Source organism: Rattus norvegicus, chromosome 6 (assembly GCF_021556685.1).
Source record: "Rattus norvegicus strain SHRSP/BbbUtx chromosome 6, alternate assembly SHRSP_T2T, whole genome shotgun sequence".
In the NCBI taxonomy this organism is placed as follows: Eukaryota; Metazoa; Chordata; class Mammalia; order Rodentia; family Muridae; genus Rattus; species Rattus norvegicus.
The window spans coordinates 56,893,363-56,915,024 of NC_141539.1; the positions used below are offsets into that span (position 1 = coordinate 56,893,363).

At 46.3% G+C, this 21,662-nt stretch overlaps 1 protein-coding gene across 1 annotated transcript; it reads left to right on the forward strand.

The window, feature by feature from the left end:
* Positions 1 to 8,856: 8,856 nt before the first annotated feature.
* Twist1 (twist family bHLH transcription factor 1) lies at positions 8,857 to 10,854 on the forward strand. The gene is given in 2 exon segments (NM_053530.2): positions 8,857 to 9,688; positions 10,188 to 10,854. A coding segment is annotated over 1 exon segment (612 nt). The 5' UTR covers positions 8,857 to 9,035; the 3' UTR covers positions 9,648 to 9,688; positions 10,188 to 10,854.
* The last annotated feature ends 10,808 nt before the right edge of the window (positions 10,855 to 21,662 follow it).

Sequence of the window (21,662 nt, forward strand, 5' to 3'; positions counted from 1 at the left end):
CTTCACTCTTACTTTTTGTCATAGACAGTCTAGGTTTGCTTTGTTTTGTTTGAACCACACCGTTGAAAGACCCTCTTCCTTTTCCAGCTCACACACAGTCAATAACTTCTTCTCTGCAAAGAACATAAAATGGCAGACTTACAGATGGTTCACACTTTACCGTAGTTCTCTTTCTCCTCCTTAACATTTGCCCTGCGTGTTATCTTTCTAGACACAAAATACAGTAGTACTGTTTCAGTCACTCATGACAAAATAAAATAAGTGAGCAAATGACCAGATTATTTAGTGAGTCACTTCAGAACTCAGATCAGGAGTGCTTTTGAAGTTAATGTCATAAAATTAGGAAGGAAATGCTTCCATAAGTGGCAGAAAAATTACCATGGAGGTTGCTTCCCATCACCGTGGGCATCTTGTTTTCCCACTCTACATTGTATATGATTCCTTGTCCCCGGAGGGAAGACTACCCCTGAGCATAATTACACTTATACTTCCTCATTATAGTCAAACGAAGGGAGCACTGACTGGTGCTTTGCTTTTAGGTCATATCTGATAATGAAATCAAAGCATGTGATCTATTTGATAGGGATATCTGAAAGCTCTAATATCCTCCAATAAACACAAATTCAAAACACCAAGATGATAGCACTGAGTTCTTGACGGCTCATTATCTTACTGCACTCCATCTAGAATGAATTCCATATCAGAACTGAACAATTTCAACTTCAGTCCTGCTAAGCAAAAAGTGATGCAAGACCTGGTCTGACCCATGGTACCTGGTCACTTGGAGGAACAGCAGAAACCCCAAGTCCAGTGCTGCTGCCATTCCTTTCTTGACTTTTAGTGTGACACCGCCAGCGTTTTAGACCTTTCCAGCACTCTTCAGCAGCCCAGAGCCTCTCCTCTCCTGAGTAACGTGTTGTGTCGTCTAATTTAATGGACTCATGTGGGTTGGAGATGAGGGGAAACAGTACATTGTGTGCAGAGAACACACAGGCCCTCAGTTCAATACCCAGGACATATAAACAGCATTCTTCCCATTTAAATGAGAGTGCCAGAGTGGAAAATACCAGTACCGTATTAATAAGTTACCAGTGATAGAATAAAACACTGCCATGGGAGGAAACTCCTGCCTCCATTCAAACTACCTCATTGCCTAGTTTAGTCATGTTTAGCACAAAACTTTAAGTCCAACTGGCCACAAGCAGTGACCACAACTAGAAGAAAGTTCATTATTATCAGGTAGGGAAAATGTTCTCAGGTTCCAGATGTGGACAAGCCATAGTGCTAGAAACAGGCAGAGAGTTAAAAAAAAAAATCATTCCAAAACTTAATATTCACATAAGTATTTGTGAAATCTCCCAAGTGAAATGTTTTCTGCATTTCTCAAGTCATCCAATCGTCTCCTTTTACATCTGAAGGAATGGCTGTGTTGAATTAGGTATCTCACTACTCCCAAACTGAGTTCATGCCCTATTAAACTACCCATGGACAACTATGGATCTTAAGGTCCTGCTTTGTATCTACTCATCCCTCAGGACTGACGTGTGACTGAATGCCTTTCAGGGAGACTGAAACGTTTATTTGCTACAATACGTATGCACATCCATTTCTGTTGGGCGGAAGTGTGTGTGACTGAACGTAATGTTTGATTACTACACTCCTTATGTAGATCCATTTCTGATAAAGAATCTTACCACTCACCCTCCGTTCAATACAGAAACAAGTAGCTTGGAGAGAATCCTAAGCAGTGGGAGCTGTGAATACACCAAACCAGAAGGGAGAAGAAGACCAAGGAGCATCCAATAGTCAAAGGGTCATAGCAATGCTGTATTTATGATGAACTCGTACAAGGGCAGGGTCACAAATAGGCCCTCTAGTAGTGCATCCATTCTGTCTTACTCGACTCCTGACTAAGATAGGAAGATAGGATCCACAGCCTTGTCAGGCCGTGCCAAGCCCTGGCTGTAGGTAAGTAGGCTACCTTGTCTTTCAGAGCAACTGCACACTGGCTGTAGTTAGACTTCATCACTGCTTACCTTCCACCTTGGACCCCTCAAACACACGGTCAATAGGAAAGGCTGATAAAGAAAAGAAAAGGAAAAAGCCACACACATGGTCATGTAGTCCTTCCTGCCCCAGCCTACCCCAGAATACCCAGTAGCCAAGCTGAAGCTCCCCTTTATGCTGTTATGTTGCAGACTGACTCAATAAGCCACGCCTCATGGCACTTGTATTTCAGTTTGATCGCTGAGCTTTTCCTTTCTGGCCTTCTTAGGGAGGTCTGCCAGTGCATTAAGGAATTTTCCAAATGTACAAATCTACAAATCATCCTTATCACCTCAGTCCAGGCCCTGCTTTCTTTAATCTGCACTCTGTGCAAATATGTATCAGAACTTGTTCTTTTACTTCCTCATTTGCATAAATCACATTTTATTTTCTATTGTTTTGTGACTTCCTTGACGTTAAGGATTAACTCTTGTTAGTTAAATTATGATAATGAATTAAATTATGTTAGATATGTCAGCTCTAATTAGGTAGTTAGATACTCTTGTGCCTAACACAATCAGAGCTACTGACGGTTACAGAAGAACCAGCACCCATACTGCAGTTAACTGGTGCCAGTAGAAACCAGGATCCAAGTCTCCAGAATGCACCCTTTAGAAGAATGGGAGCCTGACAATGTCTCGAGTTCTCCAACAGACTGAATGGGAACAAGCTTCACCGGCTGGAGCACTGTGTGGGAAGGCAGAGTTACCAAGTTCTTCTGACTACTGAGGAAGCAGCCAGCTTTGCCTCCATAGTTAGAGCCAATGGAAAATCACAAAGGATCCAAAGGTCTAAGTCACTGCTATAAGTGTTCTGACATTGTGTCATGGTTAGTAGCATTTTCAATGAAGTAATGACGTCAATAAAATGTACCCCAAGGTCCAGTAATGACAGTATATTACCACACTCACTCTAGTATAAGAGAATTTACACCCAGTACATGAACATTATAAAAAATTCAATGTTTTGTAGCCTTTGAACCTATCCTTACTTCCTTACGTCATGGACAACAATGATTGGGGATTTCTATCTAAGCAACTGGCTCTACAGAAGGACGGGGACATACCTGAAATAATGCCTTAGCACAAACATAAATCTACCTGTCTTCTGTAATGTCAGTGTATCAGTTTCTTCCTTGTTTTCAGGCCTCTTGTAGTTTTGTACTCTTATGGGTACCTATACACATAAAACTTCCGACTGTTTCTCTTCATCTTTCTTCTCCATTTTCCCTTGCTTCCCTTCCTCCTTCTTTCCAGATTCTCTACCATACATCCCCATTTTTTCCTCATTTTTCTTAGTTGCTTTTCTCTTCTTTTTTTATTCTTTCTTTCTTTTCTTAAAATAAATCTGTGGTCCATTGTCCCACACCTAGAGCAGAGTATCAGGGGATATTATGAGGGATGAATCTATAGAATCATGATGCAATTCTTTCAGAAAAACAATCAAGAAGCATTCATTTCGATTCACAAAGGAATCAACTGCTATGAAACCTATTTAAGCTGGGGTTCTCACTTTTTTCCCAAGGAATCCTCAAACTTAGGTTCCTGGTCTCTACTTCTTCCTGTAAGAATTATAGGTACTTGCTCTCCGATTCTTTTCAATGAATGAAGGACATAGGGGATGAATAAAATTAATCAAAGATTGTGCATAATAATTTTGATGTAATAATAATAGAGAGTGAAGACCCTCAATAACCCTACAACTGCTGAAAAATAATTTTATTTACCTATCAAATGGATTCAAACACATTTGACAGTTTATAAAGACAGTTTTAATGTGAGTTTCTATGTAAAAATATGGCAAATTCCGTCAAGGGAAAAGTTTGCTAACAGTATTTCACTGTAGTTTAGTGGCTGGCCTAGCGTAACCCTCATAATGGCTCACACTAGTCTTGAATTCTAAGCAATCCTACTGTCTCATTCTTGAACATGTTGGGATTTTAGATATACACCCACACACTAAGAATTCTGAAATGCTCGTGTGATTCTTAAAACTTTTGTTATTAAACATGCTTCTAAAAGGTCTTTCAGATCTCTTCACAGTCTGTTGAAATAAACATTTTCCCTTAACTATAACATTAAAGGTTTCACATTTGCCATAACTGTTAAATTTTCTCCAAGTTTCACAATAAGGGGAAAATGCATAAAGCACCTAATGGTTGAAGTTTAAGTTATGTTTATGCTTTGAAAATTAATAAAACTGGCAAAGAATCAACATCTCTAAAATGGCAATAATGGATTGCTTGCTTTTTCTCTTTCTTTCTTTCTCCCCTTTCTTTCTTTCTTTCTTTTTTTTTTTTTTTTAAATTTTGTTACTTTCTCTGAGCTTCCTTTTAGGCAAAGTTCCTAGGAAATTGTGTCCTCTTGTGGTCACTGGCAAAAACAACATGTTTTCTTCAGGAAGAACCAAATCGAGCAGTAACAGTAGGACTAAAGGCTTCAGGAACAACCATCTTGGTGGCGGTGGTGGGGTGTGAGATTGGGGGTGATGGGGCGAACACCTCCAGAGAAAAGAAAGGTGAAAGTTACGTGCAACCAAAAAAGGAAAAAGCAGTACGACCTGTCCAATTTCTATTTAAATTGCTGAGCGTCAGAGAGCTGGAAAGGAGGTATTAGAACACAGCAGGATTTGTGATTATGGTAAGATGTCCCGAAGAGTTCTGTATTTCATAGGATTGTTTCTTCAGTTATTAGAGTAACCCCAAAATAACTGGGGAGCATCATGTGAACCAGCTGTGGGTTGCTATACCAACTCTCCACATTGCACTTACGGTGTGCATGAAAACAACAGAATAAAATCAAGAGAAAAATCTAACACTATGTATCCCTTTGCCTGGGTCTTGCTCTTCCTCCAGGCAATACAAGTCTTAATCCACACACTTCCAAGGCAGAATGTCAGATATTCTAATGATTAGCATTGATTTTCATTTTATCTGCTCATCCAAGGGGTCCTTCGTTTCTTTTGCTTTTTAGCTTTTCTCCTTCTTGATTTAAAGTTTCCAATCAGCTCTGTATTATTACGGAAATTCAGGAAGGGAAAAGTAGAATCTGTTAGATTCGTGAATTAGAATATCACCAGCAGGGCCAAGATGCTCAAACATCCCCAAGGCTCTCTGCAAACCAGGTGTGATGGGTATCATTGGTGCTGATGCAGACTTCATAAATTCACTTTAGCAGAAAATATCTCTTTGAAGTGATCAAACTGGGAAGTTCCTGTGGAATGTCCACAAGTGCACGAAATCCAAGGCGTACAACCTCCTCCAAGACCTCGACAACTGGAGCCCTCCAATAGGAGCCCCTCCTGTGCTTCACCTAAGCAATTCAAAGACATGAGTTCACAGACAGAACTCCAAGCTAAACATAAACGTGGCTGACGTTTCATCTAAAGTCAGAGGAGAGAAGGCGGGAGAATTAGTGTGAAGGATTCGTTCAGCTTTTGTACAAATCCAACTCCAAAAATCTACCAGCTTGCTGGCAATGCCAGGGCACACCAAGAGTGTAAGGATAATTCCTGGCTGCTCTGTGTGCTCAGCAGGAGATAGTCATAGTCTCTCTCCCTCCCTCCTTCCCTCTCTCCCCACTGCTCAGGAAGACCTGCAAGTGTGGCCAAGTTTGCAGCCTGAAGCAAAGTTCCTTGTGAACTCTGCAAGTGCAAAAGGCATTTGTTGTTTTCGGTGAACATTTAGGAGGAGCTTTTTCTTTTTAAATAAAGTGAGCTAGATCCTAACTGACCTAACATTTCCAAAGAAAGCAGCCCCCAGCTGACACCAGATTGACAGAAGCCTTAAGGGGAAAGTCATAAAACTATTTTACTTAGAAGACCAAAATCGGGACTTGAAAATAAAAGAAATTCTCAAGATGTTAGGCTGAAGCACTGTGTGAATCACATACTATCACATAGAGAGAGATCCAGAGTTGTACCAGACTTTTGGACACACAGGGGCTCATCATCCACCCTTACCAGGAAAGAAAATCATTAAGAAAAAAATTAAGAAGATGTTGAATCTAGCAGAGTGGGCAGCCCACCTCAGCTTGTCAGGGTTTGCACAGCATTGATTATCAAACACTCGGTGTTGCTGAGGGTTGATTCGCCGGGCAAGATACTACTTTTTGCTCAAATGTAAATTCTAGCTCCACTTAACAAGTACGTTCATCTTCCATGCCTCAGAATGAGTTCAGGAGGAATTTCTACTGAGAGCTAAAATACAAACCGGGTCCTTGTGACCCCGTTTGAAAGATTCAAAGTCAGAGATGGCCCGAGCCATTCATTTTAAACTTTCTTCAGAAGAAGAGTATTCCTGTTTCAGGAGCTTTGCCTCAGCCCACTGGGGGGAAGGAGGGGATTTCAACACCCAGATAAGGACAGAGGCCTCCTGCCAGCGCAGTGCCAGAGCTGGTCTACAGATTGGAAGTCTTCAGAAAGGTGCACTTGCTCATGGCCGCGCCTGGGGAAAAAGGTGAACTATTTCTCCTCACCTGCTACAACTCTTCCACCTCAACCGTTTCCCTCTCTGGAGTACACCTCCCGATTCCCTCCCTAGCCTTGTCTCCCAATGAAGAAAAGGTTCCTATCATTCGTTGTCTTTGAATTATTTTTAACACTCAGCTAGAAAAAATAATTTTTTGAGATTAATAAAGGGAGAATCGAGATTTCCGCAGTCACTTTCTAAAACACAATTGCGGGATACTCGGCAATTCATGTTTAGAAAAGAACGCTTGGTAAGAAGATGCAGAAGAAATTCTGCCACGTTTTGTTTCCAAGAGATAAATTCTTGTCGGTGAAAAAATGCAAATACAAGAGTGTGGGAGTGGCTTTATTTTGAGAAGAATTGGCTACGAGCTATTAAAATTAAGTGGAGGTCAAGTAGAATCTGGTTTTCAGCCAGGCTGTCATTTTAAAATATGGCAGCGGCGGGCGAAGCAAGCCAGTTGGCACACTGTGGTCATTGTCTCTGGATATCAGTAAAAATGGTGCAGGGCAACCCCAGGGGGGTCTGCACTCGGATGAAAGCACAGTCGGGTTTACTGGTCTCGGAAGAGAGCTTTCCCCACAAAGGCTGAGCCCTCGGACTAGCCTCTGGCATTCCACACCCCAGCGTTTCCGGGACCCAGCTGAGAGCTTCAGCAGGACGCAGCCACGTGGCCTGCCCTGCGTCGCGGGGGCTCTGGCCTCCAGCTTCTCAGGAAGTCGGTGGCCCCGACCTTTGGTCCAACCCAGAAAGGGGAACTTGCTGAGCTGGCAGCTCCCCAGGGGAATTGGCCCAGGGAGTGGGGATTGGGGGGCTTGAGCGAAGGACCTCAGCCTGTGAACAGGGCAGGAGCTCGAGGCACTCACCTCCGGCGCCTGCAAACTCTGCCCCTGAACTCCGGCTACTTCCTCCGAACCCAGAATTGCCTTTCTGAGCTAAGAGATCACCTTGAACCGGCTCCCTAAACTTACCCCATCCTATTTAAAAAATAAAAATAAATAATTATATAAAAAATGTGAAAGCCCTGCAAACACTGGCTTCCATAGCCACTCTTCTTGCTCATTAACCTCTCTGCTTCCAGTTTTCCAGAAACCTCTTTGAAGCTCTTGGGTTTTCAAGGTATTTGGTAGAAATGCTTGCATCACCAACATGGCTGAGTGCATCTGAGGCGCCGGGAACATAACTACTCACGCGATCTCCTAGGAAAAAAAGAATAGTGATTCCCCCACCTTAAATGTATGAACTACCCAAGGTTACAATGCAGGGCTCAATTTGGGGGTAGAGGGAATGAAATGTTCTCAAGGTCCTCTTCCACCTAGGGCTGGGTAGCACGACGCACCAGGGCCTCCAACCGTGGCAGCTCTACCTTCCCCTAGCTTTGCTCTCTTCCTAAGAACAAGGCTTTTTTCCCCTCAGTAAAAGAATGAACTCGTTCCAGCACCTTTGGAGGCGCAGTCTTCTGAGAGCAGGGAGACTTTAGATTGGGTCACCGTAGCAGGAAAGGAGAGCCCAGACGTTTCTCCGGGAGGGGTGAGACGGCTGGCCCGGGCGCAGATCCATAGCCCCCACGATGTGGCCACGTCTTGAGAACCGCTCTACACCTCAGGGCCAGGCAGCCGCGGGGAATCCCTTGGGACTAGAGGTTTCTTCTACCTGGCCGTTGGATGGACTCGGTTGTTAACACTTTTCTTGCCTCTCCCGGGCCCGAGCCACCCCCAACCGGCTCGGAGGACTCCGAGGAATCCCGGGTAGGATGAGACACCACCCAGTGCGTCGAAGCCGCTTGCCACTGCTGCGGTTACAGTCACTTGTGGGGTAGGGGGGACTGCAACAGCGGTCGGGACAGTCCCGTTAGCTGTGCTGTGCTCCGGTGCGGGGGCGCTGGGCGCGCGCTCTGGCGCGGAAGGAAATCGCCCCGCGTCCTCCCCGAAGCGGAGGGGGAGAGCTGGGGGAGAGAGGGGAGAGGCGGGCGCAGGGGCTGGCCGCTCGGGCCAGGTCCGTTTTGAATGGTTCTCAGGATGAATTGTTAGACCCCGGGCAAGGGGGGGCCGGGCCGGGAGAGGGGGGGCTGGAAAGAGGAAACTTCCCTATAAAACTTCGAAAAGTCCCTCCTCCCCACGTCAGGCCAATGACACTGCTGCCCCCAAACTTTCCGCCCGCACGGAGGTATAAGAACCGCCAAGCCCGCAGCCCGCGCCCAACTCTCAGACACCTCGCGGGCTCGCCAGCACCAGCACCGGGTCTGCGCTAGGCCAGAACGGGGCGCGCGTGCGGCCGTCGGGCGCCTTCTTTTTGGACCTCGGGGCCCGCCACACCGTCCCCTCCCCCGCCCGCCTCCCTCCCCGCCTCCAGCGCCCTCCCCGCGGAGGTCCCCCCCCCCATCCCGCCTCCCTGCGTCCTCCGGGCCGCACCGCCCGGGCCGGCGCCGAGCGCGGGGAAGCTGGCGGGTTAGGGCGCCCCGCTCCTCTGCTATTCCCTCCCCCGTCCCGGCTCCGCGAGGCCGCAGGTCGCCGCCCGCGAGATGATGCAGGACGTGTCCAGCTCGCCAGTCTCGCCGGCCGACGACAGCCTGAGCAACAGCGAGGAGGAGCCGGACCGGCAGCAGCCGGCGAGCGGCAAGCGGGGGGCTCGCAAGAGACGCAGCAGTCGGCGCAGCGCGGGCGGCAGCGCGGGGCCCGGCGGGGCCACGGGCGGGGGCATCGGAGGCGGCGACGAGCCGGGCAGCCCGGCCCAGGGCAAGCGCGGCAAGAAATCTGCGGGCGGAGGCGGCGGCGCGGGCGGAGGCGGCGGCGGCGGCGGCAGCAGCAGCGGGGGCGGGAGCCCGCAGTCGTACGAGGAGCTGCAGACACAGCGGGTCATGGCCAACGTGCGGGAGCGCCAGCGCACCCAGTCGCTGAACGAGGCATTTGCCGCCCTGCGCAAGATCATCCCCACGCTGCCCTCGGACAAGCTGAGCAAGATTCAGACCCTCAAACTGGCGGCCAGGTACATCGACTTCCTGTACCAGGTCCTGCAGAGCGACGAGCTGGACTCCAAGATGGCAAGCTGCAGCTATGTGGCCCACGAGCGGCTCAGCTACGCCTTCTCCGTCTGGAGGATGGAGGGGGCCTGGTCCATGTCCGCGTCCCACTAGCAGGCGGAGCTCCCCACCCCCTCGGCAGGCCGGAGACCTAGGTAAGGACCGGCTCCCGGGATCAATCCGGCCAGGCCGCGGGTCCCTGGTCACCTCGCCACGGCACTGGGTATCCCCCCACTGTCCTCGCTGACCTCCACCTAGCCAGGCACCTCCACCTCATTCCACGCGCGTCCCTGCCAAGCAATTAAGTCCCTACAGGGGAAACAGGTTCGGGGGTCGGGGAGACTGGGTCCAGGAGAGGTGTGTGTGTGTGCTTGCGCGGGAGTGTGCATGACAGAAGACAGAGAAAATCAAGAGTAGGGGCCTTGTGCCCTGAACGCCATTCTCCAACCCCCTTTCTTTCTTCTTTAAAATTCCCTTCTTAAAACAAATGTTTCCAAATTCCACCCCCTCCTTTCCGCCCACCCACTTCCTCTTGCCCTTGGGCTGAAATCCTTCCAGGTTGTTCAGCGAATATTCTCGCTGGTAGTGATAACAGGGCTTAGCGGTCCTAGAAAACAGCCAATAACCAACTTTCCCCCCTCTGGGTTTTTGCAGATGTCATTGTTTCCAGAGAAGGAGAACATGGACAGTCTAGAGACTCTGGAGCTGGATAACTAAAAATAAATCTATATGACAAAGATTTTCTTGGAAATTAGAAGAGCAGAGACCAAATTTCACAAGAATCAGGGCGTGGGGCACACTTTTAAAAGAGAAAGCGAGACAGGCCCGTGGACAGAGATTCCCAGAGGCAACGGCATCACCCTCACACCTCTGCATTCTGATAGAAGTCTGAACACTCGTTTGTGTGTCCCCCCCTTTTGACGAAGAATGTTTTATTTTTATTTTTCATGCATGCATTCTCAAGAGGTCTTGCCAATCAGTCACTGATAGGAAAGACATCCTTGTGGACTTTCTCCATTTTAAAATGGTAACAATCAGAGGAATTTTAACAACGCCTTTAGAAATAAAAACGCTGGGATCAAACTGGCCTGCAAAATCATAAGTCAGTGAATTCCTTAAAAAGCATACTTCCTCTGAAGGAAAAGAAAAACACAGAATACAAAAGACAACATTCTATTTATTTATTGATGACCCATGGTAAAATGCAAATAGATCCGGTGTCTAAATGCATTCATATTTTTATGACTGTTTTGTAAATATCTTTTGTATATTATTTTTCTGCAATAAATAAATATGATTGAAAAATTTTAAGAACTTTAAAGTTTGGTCTATATTTTTAAGACTCAGAAGTAACTTGGTGGTAAATACTTGTTTGTTTAACTCTAGGGGCATCTAGGAGGGAGTTGGGGCACTAATATAAACAAAGAAGTGAAAACCTCAAATAAACCAGCTACTGACAGAAACAGCCAGCTATTTAAAGGACAGCTCTAATATTATTACAGCTTGGCGTTCAGCAGGGCTCACCACCCCTCCATCCCTTAGTTCTTGGGGGCAGCAAAGGTTGAGCAGATTTGCTAACACCTACCTCCTGACTGAACTAGAGCCCTGAAAAACAGCAATGTGAAACCAGTATTGTTTCCTAGTCACTCTGGAATTTTGTCTTTTCCTTCATTTCCATTTCTGAGAAATGCCAATGTGCTAATGAAAACAATATACAAGTTATTTATATATGTATTATGCTTCATCTGTGTAGAAAACTTAATTCACCAAGAGACAGAGAGTGATTGCTTACTTCTTGAGTTATATTGGTTTAAAAAAAAAAGCATTTCCTAAATTAATGTTATCTCTGTGGCAAACAGTCTCCTAAAATATACATGAAGGATGTACAGGTGTGGGGTAAAATAAATAACCAATTTTTTTGGTATCCTTGGTAACTTCAGGAACAAGTACAGTTCTTAATTCAGCCTTCAGTTAGCACCATGTACACACACACACACACACACACACACACACACACACACACACAGACATGAAGCTGTATAAAACAGGGACAGATGGTGCTGGGTTTTTATTTTGTCGGGATATTTCTGAGACAAAAGCATAGTTTTTGTCTTTGTTTTTTATGACCAAACTAGAGATTTTTAAAAATCAGCTTGGTCCTTAACTTTTCACCACGTTAACACATTCACATGCAAACAACAGGGGTGTTCCCAAGCTGGAAAATGTTGGGGTGCCTAATTCACACAATCACTTAGGTAAGGCTGAATCTCCAGATAGGTTGTATTTACATAGCTCGAGTAGAGATTATTTTATTACCTGAAGGTTTTCTTTCCCTCTTCACAAAACAGTACCAAATGTTGCCATGGCACCATTGCAAGCTAATTGTTGTGAATATTTTATGCTTCATTTTGCAGTAAGGAGCCTCTGGTTAAAGTAAAATACTAGTGAAAGCTCGGTGAGTTACTGGGTTTTGTTTTGCTATTCTATTTTTAAATTTTTGGCAATCATTTAACCTTAGAGCGAAAAGAAAAGGCGATTGATTCTGTGTGCTGTATCAGCAGTGGCTGTGGATGGTATGTGTGTTAGATAAAACTGTAGGAACCCTAAAAGGATGAGGGCGACCACCAGGATGACAGTTCTCTCCTGCGAGACCCATTCCATCATGTCCATTTTCCAGATGCTCCCGGGCAAGCATCCATGCTCACTAGCCTGGTCTGACTATTTGATATTTCAGATGTCTTGAAGTCCACCCAGACGGAAGTCCCACTGTGGCCGAGAAGGTAAATGCTATCCCAACGCTGTACGCTCACATTCACTGCTTTACCTCCACTTCTTTTTTTCTGCTCATGAGAAAAACCGGGGAGACGAATATAATATTCTCTCCTGCATTTTCATAAAAATGGACATTTAAAAAAACGCTCTTGAGTAGTTTTACTTAAGTGAGACAACTTAGTGTTGGAGATTGCTTCCTAGAATATAATCTTCAAGAATATAAGCTTGCAGAGTTGTTTCTTTACTCTCCATTAATTCAACAAAATGCTGCACTCTTCACAGTAGAAATGGCCTGCTTGTTCATCTCTCCAGTTGCTGTTATTTTATCCCATTGTTTTGATGATAGTTACCTCTGTTTAAAATATGCTTGGATAAATTAACCTGTTTATCACAGAGACGCTAACCATATCATGTAATGTGTTTGGACTCCTGTCTATTGTCTCCCAGCGGCAATGCTTTGGATAACAGGAAGAATCATGTTAAATGGTCTTCCATTGAAGAATTGAATTTATTTTTATTTTCTGAATATAGTTGTTTTGTCTTGTTTTTAATTTCCTCTGATAGATAAACCTTCGATTATAGCATTAAGTGTGCTCATGCACACATTTCTGGGTTGTATGTGTGTGTCTCTGTGTGTCTGCAATGCATAGGTAATTCAGGCACCATTGGGGATCCCTTACCCAAAGTGCAACACGTTAATAAAATAACCTCAAATAGAAACTCACAACCTGTGTACTTTCTTCCCACTTTCAAGACTGGCACATGCTTCCTGCCCCTAGGGTCTTTGGTCTCTAAGGGAGCATTTTAAGGGACACTTGGCCTCTTGCAGAAAAGTAGAGCATTTTGCACATTCCATGGTTTGGCAAGGTCAGAACTAGTTATTTTCTCTAGACCAGTATCAAGTTCTTCTCAGGCATATGATTTCACTTGAAGTCCTGCCCAGGAATCCTTCAAAGTGAGCATTTGTCCTGCTCTCATGATGTCAGGCGGTTTTCCCTGCATCTGTAATTTGAAGAAAAACAAACAAACCTGCGAGGGGGAACAAACGCCACGGAAACCCAAACAGAACTCCGTGGGGAATGAGGGTCTCACCTGCATAGGGTGCACCAGAGGGGCACCAACCAAGACTACCCAGTGTGGGTGGCAGTCAGGCAGACCTTGTTGAGAAAGTGTCAATGTCGCTGCTCTCTGAGGATGGCACCGACCCACCGCTCTGGGCCTCTGGCCGCTGCTAGGAGGCCGCTGCGCCAAGTGTCAGCGGTAGCACCGGGAAACAGAGACAGACACAGGCAAAGGCCCAACCTCAAATTTCCAAAGACAGGCCGGCATTAGTGACAAACTGGGGGTCGGGAAGGGAATCCCCAGGGGCCACTTTTCCAGAAATTTCTGCTAATGTGTCATAAAGAGTGCCCCACCCCCAGCACCAGTGAAAGTAGAAGCTCCGCTCCGGCACAATGGAAGAAGTTGGCTTCTTCCTTATTTTTAACAGCGACAACCCCACCATTTTCCCCGACTCATTTTTGGAAAGTGACTATAGAAAATACAAACAGGATTAATTTTCTGTTCAGTATTTAGTGGGCAGCAAAAGACAGACCTAATAAACCTGGTACTGGGTGCGGTTTCCATTCTCTTTTGTTTCAAGGCCTCAAGACGCAACCCCACTTAATGTTCTTAGCAAATCAAAGCACACATCCTTTGAAGAAGGTGTGTAATTGGAGTTTGAGGCATATATGGAATTCCCAGATGCCTATAAAGTAAGAAGGAGCCTATGGCAGGTCGCTGGAAAGTGGGGAGAGTTACAATCGCTGACACACACGGGAAACTGCTTTATTTTTTCTCCCTTGATAAAGGCCAGAAAGTTAAGCCTCGGGAAAGGTCGGGATGTAAGCATCATCTACATACATCTTCTTGTACCAAAATCATAGCAGCATAGCAAAAAAGCACATGGTCAGAAAACCTCAAGGAAAACAGTCAATTACAGTGGGGATTTCGTGGGCGCCCTGCAACAACATCATTTGGGGTTTACTGCAGCAAAGGCCTTGAGTGGCTTCTTTATTGTTTACGTGGACTATGTTCTGTTTCTTCTTTTCCCTCTTACCCAAACTGGCGACTGTGTCGTCGTTTTACTACATGTGACTTAGGCTGAGGCCAGAGGATCAAAACTTCAGACTAAGAAAGGCAAAGGCAGAGCTGAAAAACATTCCTTCCAGAAGGCAGCCTTCTTTGGGGAGGGGGGGAGGGGAGATTGGGAGCCGAACGAGTGAAATTACATTTCTGTAAAACACGCAGCCTTAAGGTCTACCAGATAGAGGGAAAGTTCCAGGAAAGGACACCAGCATCAGCTATCCTCTTTCTGGTTATACCTAAGAGTGTGAGGAGGAGTTAGATCTGGGCTGACAAGAGTTGTGTGTGAGTGTGAATGTTGCTTACAGGGCAGATTTTGTTTTGTTGTTTTGGTTTTAGGCTGGAGCCCGAATTGAAAAATGACTTTTCTCCCTGAGGGCAAGGCATTGCCCTCATCTACCGGCGGAGTGGCACTCCAGGCGGGAGACCTCTTGGTGTGCTGAAGAAACTGGCTTTAGCAGCGGTTGTCACTGGGAGGGCACTTTTTTTTTCCGGGAATTTTGACAGGGGGCTGGAGCATTGGGGGACTAGAACAAAGAATAGCAAGGAAATGGTCACTAAGGCCTGAGGCAGAGGTGAAAGGGACTTGCTGGGGAAGCAGGTGTGACAAGTGAAAGGTTGAGCAGGTACTTGAGGAAGTTTATCTTGCCCCAGATGTTAACGCTTTTATGAAATGTCACGTGAAGAGAACAGATGTGCAAGTCGCAAGCGGAGCCACGCCCTTAAACACAAGGAAGGCTTGCAGGGAAATCCAGGCATAAATCAACAACCTTCTTTTTTATTTTTTTGTTTGTTTATTTTTTGTTTTTTGGGTTTTTTTGAAATATCTATTTTCTCTCTTAAATATTCACTCATGGGAAGTGGCGGTTCATCTTAACTGCTTCTCCCCGAGACCCTGTGTCTTCCCCTGCCCAGCAAGGCCTTTGTTTCTCCTCAGCCTGGTTGTTTTCCTTCCTCAAGTTCCCCACCTCCCAAGTTTCTCTCCTGTCTTCTTTGCATTTGATCCTGAGGAAAGTCTCAGGTATCGGTTTGAAAAAGCTGAAACTAATCAATTGCCTATTTGAAGGGGTAGAGAGTGATAAGAGAGCAGGAACGCCAGGCTTGACGGACTCTAAAGCTCCAAGATGCTTGGATGGGCTGAAAGATGAGCGAGTGATTCCCTCCCTCCTGGGACTGGGAACCAGTGCCGGGATCCCTGAGTCCATGGGGAAGGGCTTTCATCAAGACAAGAGACTGCTTTGATTGAAAAAGGTTTTTTATTTGTTTTTTTTCCCCCAAAAGACTTGTGCACATAAGATACATTTTTCCTCATGTGAAAGGGAAGCTTGGCCTATAAACACAATTTAAACGAATTAACAGTTACCCAGTTTGGGAAATGAGTAAGTTTCCCTTTTCTAAGTTGAAGAGGAATAATCACAGAAGGCCTTGTTAATGCTAATGTGTGGCCACGCCAGGATCTCCACACACAAAAAGAGTTTAAACGTTTGCTGGTCACACAGTAAAAGTGTAAAGTAAATGTGCAATGGCTTTTTTTTTAAATAACTGCAACACATCCCTAAATCATTTATATTGACACTGGTTTACTTATTATATAGCTTTCCATAGGGCTTTGTGAACAAAACTTAAGGAGTTAGAGTAAAGTTTTCTTCCACAATATTAAGCCCAATTTTAGGGTTTATCTTGTTCTTAGAATTTCCTCCAAGCTGAGAGAGAGAGAGAGAGAGAGAGAGAGAGAGAGAGAGAGAGAGGGAATTCAAAGAGCTGCCATTAACTTTAAAGAGTAACCAAAAATGTAAAGATCCATAACCAGATGAACAGGCAGGTCCTTTTCACAGCATTCAGCCTTGATACCCCTTGAGCCCTTTCTAGCTGTGTGACCAAGGTGTACTGCTTTTGGGTGCATACCTTATTATCTGGTTATAAACCCTAAACATGTTGGATTCTGACCCTGGAGACACATCCTGCCCCTTTGGATTCGCCTGCTCTTCAAGGACTCATTAGATTGAACCACCAGCCCAAGTGAAAAGCTTTCTTCAGGGGGCACTTCCTGGTCTTCGTTTTCTAAAACATACCACACCATACAAAGCATGGCCACCCCCTCCTGTTTTTCTCTGCAACTTATAGGGCTGGGTCTTCTGTTGAAAGCAAGTGCACCACACACCGTTTCCCCAGTGCCAATTTAGCTCTGAGATGAGACCCCTTAGGGTTCTGTGGGTGGTGCTCTGAGGTGGCTGGGCAATCCACTCCTGGAGGCAGAGTCCTGCCTTCCCTAACTATTCTTTAAAATGCTCTTGTAAATCCCATTTGTACTTTGAAGGAGATCCTGTTAGCCTCTTGCTTCATTCCACCCCTGACTTCTCTTGCCACTCCCGTCAACGCACACCTTTTAAAACTTCTGAGTTTTGTGGCACAAAAAAAAGAGACCCAGGATGAAGAAGATTCCTTCCTCTTCCTTCTTTCTCTGCAGACTGAGTGAAATTTAAAACACATCTCATAGATCAGTTTTCCTCCTCTGATGTTAGACACAGTCCACGACCCGGATTTTCAAATAGCCAGGCGGGAGTCTGCAATATTTAATCCAGCCAGCTATTAAATGTCCTCAGGCTAAATCAGGAACACAAGAAAGAATCCTTACGGGATAATGATACCAAGAGCAGTTGGGTGGAGGGAGGGGGAGGGGCAACTAAGGGGCAGAGATCCCCAGAAATATCTTTCACTTGAAAAACTCTGGCTTTAGAACTTCTGTCAGAATAATAACAAATCGAAGAAACATGAAAGAAAAAGTCTTTGTTCAAGGGTATGGTTTTAATGAAATACACAACAACAACAACAACACACACACACACACACACACACACAATTAATAACTGCTTCAGAGATTCCGCTTTTCCTTTACCTATTAGGGACTAGGAGGGTCCGTAATGTGATCCCATCCCTCTTCCTGCCGCCCCTTCTTACCCCAATTAAGCTAAAACGGTTGTAGTGTGGAGCCCTGGCCGGCGGGCTGAGGCTGCTGACCACATCTTCGTTCCTGCTCCAGCGTTCGCGTTTCTACAAAGCAAGGCCCAGTGGGATTGGGCCTAGAGGTTCTTGCCTTCTTACAAAGGCAGGAAGCTTCACCTGGAAGCGAGCTTTCCGGGTATCTAGCAGGGGAACGCAACAAATGTAGCACCGGGCAGATGGTGTTCCCCAAATCCGCTTGCCGTGACTCCCCACTGACCCGTCCCAACGGTTTTTGTTGATTTAAATCTTGGGGGGGTCGGGGGGGTTGGGATTGCAGCTGAGAGAGCAAACGGGGTTGAGGGTAGGGGAGTAGAGCCTGGAGGCCCGGCTGGAGATCGCCCGAGAAAAATGCAACATTTGGGAAGGGGTGGGGGTGCAGCCTTTAAGGCAGCAAGGACCAGGCATTTTGGCAGCCGCATCTGTCAATTGTAGCAGTGGAGAGATAAAACCATCCCTGATCAAAGAAGTCCGTTCATAAATCACCCGTAAGAAGTGGATTGTAAGGAGTAAAAGACACGTGTCGAATAATCTCGATCCGGAGTAGGCTCCCCGCCACGCGGTCCCCGCCGCACTTTCCCGTAGTTTCCCGGCGCCTGGACTCCCAGCTGGGAATGGGGGCGCTCTCCTTCCTGTCCCTCCCCTCCCCCAGCCCCGCAGCCCGCTGGCCTCCGCCTCACAAGTTCGCCAGGGCCAGCCAGGTTTCGGGTTTGAGATTTCCATACGATCTTGACTCTGGACTAACCATGCAAAGAGCAGGACAAGCGGATGGATGGAGTCTTTATTTAACTCTGAGGAGACAAGAGAGTGGGTCTCTCAAAATCGAAGATATCTCGCTTCCAGGTCCTGTCCTTAGATTCTTCTTCCTACCCTTTCCCACCTCTAACCCCACTGATCTTTATTCCCAGAGAACGCAAATCTCTGCAAAGTGTTCTGAGCAAACAATGCGCGGAGGGTAGCGTTCAGCCGCTGGAGCTGAAACAGTCCTGGCATGTGCTGTGCTGCGTTCCGGAGTGTTTGGGCTTGGAAGCTCTCAGTGTTTTGCACGCAGCTCAGTCATCCTGGTGCCCTGTCTAGGAGTAGTCGCTGTCCTGGACTCTAGGATCAACTCGGTTCTCTTTCTCCCTCCCACTGTCCCGCACCTGCTTCCTCTGGTTGACCCAAAGCAGGCGAAGGCGAAGGTCCAGGTCGCGCGCTGAGCATCCAGCCAGCTGTCGGAGGACCCCAGGAAAGCGTGAGGACAGGGCTGAGTGGCTGGTGTCGCAGCCCCCAGTATAAGCCGTGCTAACGTACTTGGTGAATCTGTTTGCAGGGTTTACAGCAACAGACCCCCGCCCCCAGTCTCCTGCTTTTCCCCTCCTAGCTTCAAGGTCTTGTAGATAAGCGGGATTTTGCATATAATAGGTGTTTATGGTTCTGGAAACTGCTCTTTGATCTGGGATTTGAGGGGTGGAGTGTCTGAAGGGTCTCTAGACGCTTGTCTGATTTGAATGCTTTTCAGGATGATTTATGGCAAAAGGCTCATTTCTGACACTTCCAGATGCCAAAGCTTGCTTACCCGCCAGAAAGGGCGAGGAAACCAACCTGCTTCAAACGACAACTCGCAGAGGTACCTAAGATACCTAAGACTTTCTTGCCTGCCATCCCAAACTGGTGGTATGTTCTGGCCACCTAGGGAGACCGATAGCCTTCTCTACCTTCTAGGGAGTGGGGCGGGATCTGAGGTGGCTAAACTATGGCGTGAAACTGAAGCACCCGCCTGCAAAGTTAGGCTTCTGCAGTAAGTCCATTTTATGCAATTAGCCACTAGCTCCCCGCCCAGTCGGTGGTTTGGCGTTAATGCGATTTGCCCCCCACCCCGCCCCCATGTGAAGTAGGGTAAAAATAAGCCCTCCGCTGGGACCCCTGGCAGTTTCAACCTCCAGCCTCGGTCCAGGGCCGAGGCAGAGTGGTGCGAGGTCCTGGTTCCCGCGGGGTGGGGGAACCGGCAGCTTTCAGAAGCTGCCCTGGCTTAGGGTTGGGGGTTGGGGGGGAGGCGATGTCTTTCGCAAAGCTCCCTGCAGGCTCGGGACAGCGAAGCGAGGCCAGGAAAAATAATCCTAGCGACTCATTTACTGCAAGCTGCACGGTGAGGTTGGAAAGCTGGAATGCGCACCGCGGCAGGGGGGCAGGTCAGACGGTTGCGCGATTTTAGGGGACCCCTAGGGCCGGCCTAGCTGAGTATGTGCTGAAGGCATTTGTCAACTCGAAGCCAAAGGTGGGCCCGACCCTTAGTGGCCTCCAGTGGACGCTTTTCTCTAAGAAATGTTTCCCACTGGTTTATTCTATGTAACAGATTGGGCTGTGATGGGTGGTGGTGATGGTCTTATCCCTTTATGCCAGTAACTAAGGCAAATTAAGGAGGGAAGGAGCCTGCAAGGCTCAGCACTGTTTGTAGCATCTGCTGATAGAAAGGTTTACCCCCAGAGATGCTCTGGGAGTGTGCTTAGGTGTCTTCCAAATTGGAATTCGCACTCTTTGGGAGATCTGTTCTGTTGGTGGGCGGATCTTTACTATTCGCAGGGAATCTCTGTATTTGGTGGAAACTGCACTATTTGTTGAGATCTGTGGGGTTTTGTTTGTTTGTTTTTAAGGGAATCTGTAGTATTTGAGGGAATCAACACTATTTGGGGGAATCTGCACTGTTTGGGAACAATACCTATCTGGGCACTTTTGGTATGCTCTCCATTCCTCCTTCAACATTAGTGATTTGAAGGTTTACCGGGTTGTAGTCTTAAGAGGAACAAAAGCTTAGCATTCTGGATGGCAGAGAATATAGTAATCCTCTCAACAAACTTATCTTCCACTCTGCAATCTTTCCTCATTCTCCCTAACACCACAAGCCAAGGAACAGGATAATCAGAGTTTCCTAGGTTGGATAGAATCTGTCCTAATTGGAGAAGCTTAATTATAGGTCAAAATTGTTTGATTAGATCTTCCTATCGCTCCAAGGGCAACGGGAGAATTGTTGCACATCTTTGCCTCTATTTTTAGAGTTTGGTTGGGACATCAAAAGAACTAGCTCACCTCTTGACACACACACACACATATATATGTGTGTGTGTGTGTGTGTGTGTGTGTGTGTGTGTGTATTCAAGAGCAAAGACTCTTAAAAAAACATTTCCCCAACTTCAAACCTATCAAATGTTTAACAGCTGAAGGGTATTCGTCTTTCGGAGGCTTGCCAAAATGTCAATAAAAATTTAATTATTCCTGAAACATATGGGAGTACTTACAAGACCCCAAAAATGTGATACCAAGTATTGATATTAAGAGGAAACCTTATGATATACGTTCATATTTTCCGGTCAAGGCCTTATATCCCTGAAAGATTCTACAAGCCACAGACATATTGATTCTTCCTGACAAGTTTTCTAGAAACACCATGAAAGGCAGGTTGGTGGCTAGCGGGGTCACCTGTGTTCTCTGTAAGGAGAAACCACAGTGGCATCCTAATATATTTGCTGCTTGTTTTCTACAGAAACCCCTCTACCTTGTCTATAATAGTCGTTTCACTGTAAAAGGAGGGACAATATCCAGTGCATGGTCATTTTTTGTTACCAGCTAACATAAATTGCTTTTCAATATGCTGCATCGAAATATTCTTCCTAATCTATAATTTTGCCAGGCTGCAAGATGAAAGGACATCGAAAGGTGCTACTGGTGGTTATTTCTTTAGTTGGATGTAATGAACAAAACTGATGTGTGACTCGGGATAGACACCAATATATGAGTAGTCCTTTAGTAAGCTGCTTTTATGTAAAGGTGGCAGTTTCTTCCCCACATATGAGTTCCTTTGAGATTCAAAGCATGGCATTGGAACTTCAGCTGCTAGAGCGCAGGGTGTCTTCCAGTCAGCAGCTGCCCTGGGACCATGTCTCTGGAACCCTGAGAGTTGGTTTGACTCCCCTGTTTCTGTTTTGCCTGTCTTTGGAGTTTTCTGAAGTTGCTCGAGTCCTGGTTATTTTCACTCGGAACAGGCAGGTCCCACAATCAATACTGCAGAGGTGGTGGCAATCCGCACACCTTTTTGGTTGATTGCGAACAGGCTCTCCATCATTGGAATAAAGTCTCCATTTCTCCTGGTGTTTAGACTCATTTCATTCAACCATGTAATTTGCAGGAAGGACTAGAAACACGGGTTTAGGACATTTCCCTAGAGTGTTGCTCCTTCCTTTATAGGGACATGCAGTT